Genomic DNA, 9023 nt, shown 5'->3' with positions numbered 1-9023 from the left:
TGTGTGTGTGTGTGTGTGTGTGTGTGTGTGTGTGTGTGTTTCAGGCGACGTGGAGCAGGTCGAGGGGACGGAGAAAATCACGGTGAAGATCTTTAAGAGCATCACGCTGGTTCACGAGGCCGGGATGGTCGTACTGGAGGTCGGACACTCGAACGCAACACGACACTTTTTACACTCATCATCATCCACCACATGTCGCCTGAAGTGGCTAAAACTCACCTGTTTGTCAAAACTTTATTAACTCTGAGCACACGAACACGTCTGTTTTTTATTTAAACCAGTTTAGAAACATTAAATATACAGTTTATGACATGATTATGTAGCTGCAGTCAGGTTTTTATTAAAGCTCAGTATTTGTTCTACATGTTTATTTCAAACTATTTTGTATATTTTATAATTTTATTTATGTTTTTAGACACAGATCTCACTCAGACCTGGTTACAGATACATTATTAACCAGTTATTACATGTTAATACATTCATTATACAGATATATACAATAATTATGACAATTTTTTATTTTTATCACATTTTTTCAAACACTACAAAAATCTCAACACAAATAAAACAGAGAAGAATGTAAAAACAACAGACAATTGAAGTAAAAAACACTATAAACTAATTGTTGCAGCAATAAAATTTATAAATCAATAAATAACTGAAATAAAATTATTAATAATGAAAATGTTCTCGTCTCAGTGGGTCGCCAACCCGCTCAACGACATGTACGCTGACGCCGTCACCACGGTGATCCTGGAGGTCCAGTCCAACCCCACCGCCCAGAAATGTCAGTGAACGCATCACGAGGGAATTTATTTTAATTTCACTGATGAACAGAAACTTTACTGACGCTTGTTTGTTTGTTTGTTTGTTTGTTTGTTTGTTTGTTTCAGTCCACGAGGGCAGGAAGGAAACGTTCGACATGGAGCTGTTCGTCGAGCGACTGGAGCTGATGCTGCAGTGAGTCTGAACACCTGCAAAATGGTTTTAATGGTTAAAATATCTGACAAAACTGTAGAATCTGACACTTTTTAAGTTAAAATTAAACCTAATTGATCCAAATATAAGAGAATAAAACTTTTAAATGAAGGTAAAGATTAAATATTTTCTGTTTTCACCTGGTAAAATGTTTTTTTTTCTGTTTCAGCGACATGTTCGGGGACGACTGCGTGAATTTCAAAGACAGTAAAAGCCTGAGTGTGACGGTGGACGGAGTCACGGCGTGCATCGACCCAGAGACCAGAGTGAGTCCAGCTTCTGACATCTATTTTATACACGAACATTAAAGGGATAGTTCAATATTTTGGCAAAGTCGCCTACAGTATTAGGGTTGTCACGATACCAGAATTTCAGTAGTCGATAACCAATACCTGTGAATTTCCACGATTCTCGATACTAATTCGATACCACGATTAAAAAACAAAAACAAAACAGAACCCATGTACTTTTAAATTCACTAGCTACTTTATTGAAAACTGTTTCAACATCTTTTTGCACAGAATTTAATAGGGCTGCCCCCAAATAGTCGACCAAGCACTGGTCGACCAAAAAATCATTAGCCAACCAAAATTTCATTGGTCGATTGGTCGCAGGAAAAAAAAAAAACATTTGGAGCCCTGTCTTGTCAAAATTAAGTCAAAATCAATATAACTGAACTATATATAAAGGCTATAGGGCTTTTAATTTGAAGGGCCAGATACAGGAAGTCGTGACATGATGAGTCGACTAATGACGACTATTGGTCGACCAAGGGAATTATGGTGATAGGAGAATTTGCCAAAATGTTGAACTATCCCTTTAACGTCTGGTTCATCATAATGGTATTTACAGGGTTCCTACGCAAGTATGGAAAGTATGGGAAAGTATGGAATTTGATTTTATACATTTCCAGGTCTGGAAAAGTATGGAAAATGGAAATTATTGTATGGAAATGATCTGGCTTAATACTTAATACTTATCTGGGTTTGGTCTTATTATATCTGAAGTTATCTGGGTTAATTATTTTTGTATGTGCTACCTATAGCTACAATCTCCTGGAAATTATTTGGTAACATAATGGCATACACATTCAGAATAATGAAAACAAATGATTAATTGCATGATTTGTTTATATAATGCACAACTATTTACTCAAATATCACAAATTATTGAGAATTTTTTACCGAAAAGTCTGGAAATTAGGGTCTGGGTATGGAATTTGGAAATTTCAAATGTGTAGGAACCCTGGGTATAAATCAATACTCAATAATCAGCTGATAACACCATGATGACCTCTGACCTCTGACCTCTGACCTCTGACCCTCAGGCCGTGACCTGCGCGGACGACGACTCTCTGAGGGAGATGGTGGAAGTGGCCGTCCACCGTCTCTACGACGCCCTAAGCCCCGCCTTCACGCCACGCCCCCTCTGTGATGTCATCAGCAGCAGCAGCAGCGCGTTGCCGTCGGTGATGTAGCGGTGGAAGATGAACTGACGTTTCTCTGTCACACTCTCTTCAGTCCTCGTAGTATCGATCGATCGGCAATAATCGGTCGATAACGGACCGATGCAGATGTTCGTTCGTTCGTTCGTTAATTTCTTTGACTCGAGGACTTTTGAGTTTTTCCAGCTTCTTCGTTGGAAACTTGGTTCCAAAGGAATCGGCTTCACGAGACGGACCACCAATACCTTTATTGATTGATTGTTTTTGTACTTGATTTGTCTATAAAACAAAAGTTTGAGTTCTTCACAAGGAAAATAAACATTTGTCCAGAGAGAGAGAGAGAGAGGGTCACTGAGTTTCTGTCCTCGAAGATAAAAAGTGAGTTAGATTTAATGTGAGTGAAACAACAATGACATCATCAATACTGCAGATAATTTATCAATCATCTTGTTTTCTATGAAACAAAATTAAGGTTAAAATCATCAAAAATGTTCGTATTGTTAAATAAAAGCAGAAAATTGTTGCATTTTAGAAACTGGAGGCAGAATTTTTAGATTTTCTACAAGAATTTATCTGCAAAAGATTTTAATTATTGATAAATAATTTAGAGTATTTTCTTTTTTACACTAATTTTAATATTTTTTGGCTACAGGTTTTATGTTTTTATGATGCAAGTCGATCTCATCTTGGTCTGAATATTGATATTTTTAGATTAAAATATAAAAATAAAATCACCAGAGATTAAAATAGTCAATAAATTACATTAAAGCAGAATATTTAAAAATGTTCTCCTACACTCAGGAAGAAACGTGAGTTGATAAAATATCAGAATATCAATAAAAACTCTTTATCGATCAGCACTTTAAATCAGACAGTAGAACGTTTTATTGTGAAAGGGCAGACTGAGCGGACGCCTCAGTCCGACGACGACACAGTGACGTTAACAACATGACTCGCAACCGACCTTTAATTGGATCAATACAGACGATCGTCAGCATGTACATAACACACAGACACACACATCACAGTGTACAGGACTCAACACACACACACACACACACAGTATCAGATAGACACAATATTAAAAATACTGACAAGTGCATTTGAATACCACAGAAGAGAAGAGAAGGCACTTTGAGCTCTGACATGTCAAAAATAAACATTTAAAACGATAATATGGCTTCAATCAATCGACAAAAAAAACAAAAAAAACACAAAACTTACCACAAAATAAATCTGACACAGTAAAAACATGTGATGAGAATAAACTCTGGTACCAAACAGCTCGAGTGACACAAACCAAACAGCTGAAAACACTCTGAAGTTTAACATCTGTGTCTTTATCCCCCCCCCCCCCAAAAAAAAAACAGACACAGTCACAAAAATAAAAGCAACAAAAGCAACAACACAACGATATTTTATACAAAGATATATATATATACACACAGTAATAATAATAATCTGCCCTCGTACAGTAAGAAACAAACAGGTGAAATGTTCAGATAACTGACCTCAAACCAGGATAAAATAAAATAACAGAGGTGTTTTAAAACTGTTTAGGTTAGGACAATTTTATACTGAAGTTTTAAGTTTTTCCTTTATTTTTATTATTAAGTGATTTAACATTTTGTCTATAAAAATTTACAAAATAGTAAAAAAAAAAAATGCCCAATGTAACTTAAAATGTATCAAAAGTCCCTTCAATCAAATATTCAATTTATTATAAAAAAAAAAAAAACAGTTTTTGACCACACTTCAATCAACTGTATTCATTAACCTTAAACCACAACATTGCAACCACAGACATACTTATATTAATGAGTATTTATGTAATAAACTTATGGCATATTAACACAATGAACATGTTCTAAAACATTTTAAAATCAAAAAAATATGGCAAAAACGTCAGATACGCCCTTTTGGCACCAAACATTTCCAAGTCTTCTATGGACATATTGGGCGTATCTGCTGAACAATGCATTGAATTGATTGAATAATTAACACTTGAATAACACTTGAATAAGTAATTAATTTTCATTTAACTCATTCATTAATTATTTCAAAAGGATCCTATTTTCCCCGCTGTTGCCGATCAATTGACTCTCTCTACTTATCTGGACTGTCTCTCTCTATCTGGCCTGTCTAGCCTCTACCTGGTCTTTTTACTGTATTAAACTTAACCAACTCTTTTCTTCATTGCCTGAACCCAACCAATGGGACAACTACACACGTCCCACTTAAAGTCAACTCAACTTCTCACTCCAAAATAGGCAAAAATCTGCAAAGTCACAACTCCACTGCAGGTATGGGACCAAAAATGGCATGTTCCCCCGGTCCTTTTGGGAAAAGTGGGGAACATAGGACAATTTTTTCTAAAAAAGGGTTCTATGTTCCCCAGTCACACACAAAACAGCTACATAGGACCCGGAGAACATAGGGATGACCCCAGTAAGGCCCTCAAGGCATGATTCTGTCTTACTGTCATCACTCTTGCGAGGACATACATTCAAAAACAACTCTGACTCATCTTCAACTTCTTCAATATAGGATTAATCAGTTTGTTTCATAATATTCATCAAAATCTTTTCTGCCACAGACAGTTCCATGTCTGCAGTTTTCTCAGCCATTTTCAATGCTGTTTAAGGGCAACAACTACACTTACGCCCTTCTGGCTCTGAACAAACATGTGGGTCCTACATGTATTTACATGTATTTTTCAGGGCCAGAAGGGCGTAAGTCCACTTAGGCCCTTCTGGCTCCAAACATTACTCACACTTTTGTGTTAGGTCTTTATTGTTTTGTTGCTTTATTCAATACAGTTTGATCTCAGATAGGTCTTTTTGGCACCATTGGATAGAGCTCATCAAGACCTTTCTTTTGATATATAGAACTCATTTTCGCCCAAAATGCCACTTACGCCCCTCTGGCTCCAAGCCCTCGATTTAACCGATATTCATTTGCAGTAAAAATGAAAACTTTGGTGTCAGAATTTAAAAATAACACACCAGGGATCAGACTGAATACAGTCAACAGTTTGTTTCTGTTTTGTTCACTGTGAAAACTTTTGGGACATTGTTAAACAGCCAAGAGAGACGGCTTCGTTAGAGCCAAAGGAGTGCGTTTATGCGTTTAAAAATACATTTATTTTATTGGTTACCGGTGAAAAAAAACGGCCGATATCGATTATCAAAAAAAAAAAGGGAAATATCGGTCGATAATCGATTGAACTCTGATTGTAATTAAATTCATTAAAAACGTTTTTCTGATTGAATGTGTCTCCATGTGACCAGACTGAGATCTGCTGCAGCAACAAAGCGTCAGTGCGGCGGCTTCAGGACGGAGCCGCTTTAAGAAAATAAAAAATAAGTCGTAAAAGTTTGTGAAACCAGCACAGGAGGACGTGAGCGGGACAAACCGGGCACCGTCCGTCCCGTCCGTCCCGTCCCTCAGCACTGCGTCTCCTTGGTGTCGATCTGGTGTTGCCTCTGCAGCCGGAACATCAGCGCCTTCTCGCTGCGACTCACCGCGCTCGTCTCCGTCAGGTCCTCGAAGGAGCGCCGCCGCTGCTCCGAGCGCTGCGCCGGGCGGCCGAACGCCTCCTGCAGCGCCTCCTCGTCCAGGTGGGAGTCGAAGCTCGGGTCCTCCTGGATGGTGGCCATGCGGGGGGAGTCCAGAGGGGGAGGTGGGGGAGGAGGGGGAGGGGCTGCCACCGCAGGAGGAGGAGGAGGATGGTGAGGAGGAAGAGGAGGATGATGACAGCAGGAGTCTGGACCGGGGCCGAAGCCGAAGCCGGAGACCGGCGGCGTGCTGGTCTGCTGCGGACCGGACGGCTGGAAGCGCAGGTTGGTGGTCGGGAAGGTCGGAGGCTTGAAGATCCGGACGGACGCGGACTCCAGGCTGCTCAGGAGCTCGGCATTCTGGGAAAATGAACAGAGTCAGAGTCAGTTGAGTTTGATGTAGGGATGTCACGATTATAAATTTTCTTTGTACGATTATTGTCAGATAAATAATCACGGTAGTACGATAATCACGATTATTATGCATTAATTAATTTCTCAACACTGTGAATGTGTAAAATCAAATATAGTCAAAGTATAACTACATTATTGATAATATACACAAAATATTTTAAGTATCTATTGATATAGGACCAATTAGAGGAAGTATTTGAAATATTCAAGTCATTAATTGTCATCTATACCAAACATTTAAATTTTATTATGGCACACTGACATTTAAATTCCGACCAATTCATTGTTAACGTGAGGTAAATGGACCAATAGTATCTGTGCATTTAGCTTTACTTTGGCGCTACATCTGCCGATACGGTTCCGACAATCTTTTTTGGAGAGTGACAGTATTTAGAAATCTTTACGATTGATTAATTGTGGCGTTTAATACCACGATTAATTGTGACAATAAGTAATCGTGACATCCCTAGTTTGATGGTTAAAGATGAACTCTCTCCTCCTCTGTGTCTCTAACCTCCTCTCCTCCATGTGCGTTTGTTTTCAACAACGAAGCCGGTGAGAAATCAATCCATGGAGCGGTGGATAACGTTATTTATCATCTACCATGTTACCATGTGTATATCTGTGTAGTCTTATCTGTCATAAACAAGAGATTACGGGTTACGTTTGTGTGGCGGTGCCGCAGAGACGAGAGCTGGGACACCGGGTCGGAGGCTCTGATCTTACAAGGTTGGTTTTCAGCCAAGAGACGCTAGGTGGAAGGCAGAGAGCCTCCATTCTCCCAGGTAATGATTCGTATCAGACATATTTCCTCCTTTTGCTGCAATTTCATTACATTAATTGTGAAAAACAAGTAATTGTGACATCCCTAAAATACACACAATCAGATACTCACACTGGGGAAGAACAGAGACTTTGTGGTTTGCTCGTATTGTTTATCCAGCTTCTTGTCCTGAGAGAAGAAGATAAAGAAGAAACTTTATTAATCCTGAAGGAGGTTGTTCACAGAAGAAAAGACAAAAGACAAGAGTAAACTAAACTAATCTCTGCACATCTTATAAAATATATATTTAAATGACTGTCCACCTGATCTATACAGACTAAAGACAGGAAAGACTTTATCATCTTCAGATTCTGGCTGTAGCACCTTAATCCCTTAGTATTAGTCGTAATACATCTCTGTAACGCGTCAGTCAGACAGTGTGACTGAGTGTAGTTTAGTTTAGTTCCTGACAGAGACAGAACGGAGCGACTCACCACACAGTGGACCAGGATGCTGATAGGAACCCAGAAGAGCAGAGAGAACGCCACCACCGACCCCACGATGTTGTCGGCCAGAAACTTCCCAAACGTGTTGATGTCCAGTTTGTCGATGAAGTCCCACAGACGCTCCACCACGTCCTGCACCTGCTTCATGCACTTCCCCTGCAGGAGACACACACACACACACACACACACACACACACACACACACAAGCTTTGTTTACATGGAGCCAAATATTCAGATTAGATTCGGTTTAGAGTCCAAACTGAATGAAAATGCTCCATATAAACAGCTCAATCACAACAAACAAGCCCAAACCAAATCAAGTTTCATTCGGTTTCACAGAGGCAGAATAAACCTTTTCTTAAATCGATCAAAAGTATAAAACAATAAAATAAAATCATGTAAACAGTTGACCTGAAAGACTCATTCAGAAAGGATTCAATCAGAAAGAGGAAAAAGTCTCCATGTAAACCCACCTATCCTGACCACCATATTAGGAGGTAGGTGCATCCTGTTCACCTGCAGCCATGACGCAAACGAGGAAAGAGGGAGAGAGAGAAAAAAAGAGAGATCACGGATCTAAGTCATTTTGGGTGAAGTGGAGTCCAGAAAAAATATGTAATTCTCTTCTGTTAGTAGTGGTGTGACTGGGACAGGTCAAAGGCTGGAGGGAAGAAACAGATTTAGTGAATTAAGTGTCCTTGGTTTATTAAAGAACCGTTTAAGAAGTAAAGCCAGAATAGTTCGATATGAAACATGAAAAAAAAAAAAAAATACACACAACTCCAGAGCTACAGCAGCGACGGGAGGAGGAGGCTCGTCACAGCCTCAGCTGGAGAGGAGCATGGTTGTATCAACACATGAAGTTATATAGGCAGGTTATAGAAGCACCAGCCGTCTGTCACAGCTCCATCCAAACCGGTGCCGAAGCGCTACTGCGCAGGGTGAAGTGTGCGCCCACCGAGCGTATTGTAGCAACACAAAAAAGTTTTTTCCAGTTTTATATCAGATTATTATCATCATAAGATGGAGCCTTGCCGTGTTTGTGCGTGTCCGATCCCTAAAACGTCTCTCTCTCCAAATATTTCTAATTGTTTGTCATGTTTAAATTACGTGTTTCAAAGGCGTCGGCGTATTTTGAACATGAGAGAGAGTAATACGGATTAAAATTGTAATTTTCAACAGTGACAAGCAGTATTTATTTGCATTCCTACATTTACACAAGCGCTACACACAGTCCGGAGCAGGTGTAGATTTTGTGAGTAGCTACGAAAAAATCAGCACTACTAAAAGATTGATGAATGCGGAAATCCACGTAAATTTGCGCTGCTCAGGGTTTACACACAAATCCGTGCTGCTCACG

General features: G+C 39.4%; 2 protein-coding genes across 2 annotated transcripts in view; one reads left to right on the top strand and one right to left on the bottom strand.

Annotated features, from left to right (window-relative positions):
* The window catches only part of LOC146961260 (cleavage and polyadenylation specificity factor subunit 3-like), a 22348-nt gene extending 19598 nt beyond the window's left edge, over window positions 1–2750 (top strand). The window contains exons 14-18 of the mRNA XM_085770169.1: window positions 45–139; window positions 700–787; window positions 894–960; window positions 1148–1244; window positions 2306–2750. Of these exons, the coding sequence (XP_085626295.1) occupies window positions 45–139; window positions 700–787; window positions 894–960; window positions 1148–1244; window positions 2306–2455 (497 nt within the window). The 3' untranslated portion in view covers window positions 2456–2750. The remainder of the gene's footprint in view (window positions 1–44; window positions 140–699; window positions 788–893; window positions 961–1147; window positions 1245–2305) is intronic.
* Window positions 2751–5868: 3118 nt separating this feature from the next.
* LOC146961259 (disintegrin and metalloproteinase domain-containing protein 17-like) lies at window positions 5869–7813 on the bottom strand. The gene is made up of 3 exons (XM_085771704.1): window positions 7651–7813; window positions 7289–7345; window positions 5869–6339 (listed from the first exon to the last, which is right to left on the bottom strand). The coding sequence occupies exons 1-3, from the start codon at window positions 7807–7809 to the stop codon at window positions 5869–5871; spliced, it is 687 nt and encodes a 228-aa protein (XP_085627830.1). The 5' UTR covers window positions 7810–7813.
* Between the last annotated feature and the right edge of the window lie 1210 nt (window positions 7814–9023).

The sequence above is a fragment of the Trachurus japonicus genome, chromosome 24, assembly GCF_045865225.1.
Source record: "Trachurus japonicus isolate A0001 chromosome 24, Traja_1.0".
NCBI classification, from domain to species: domain Eukaryota; kingdom Metazoa; phylum Chordata; class Actinopteri; order Carangiformes; family Carangidae; genus Trachurus; species Trachurus japonicus.
The sequence above is the reverse complement of the archived record's forward strand: the minus strand, read 5'-3'. Positions and strand labels throughout refer to the sequence as shown.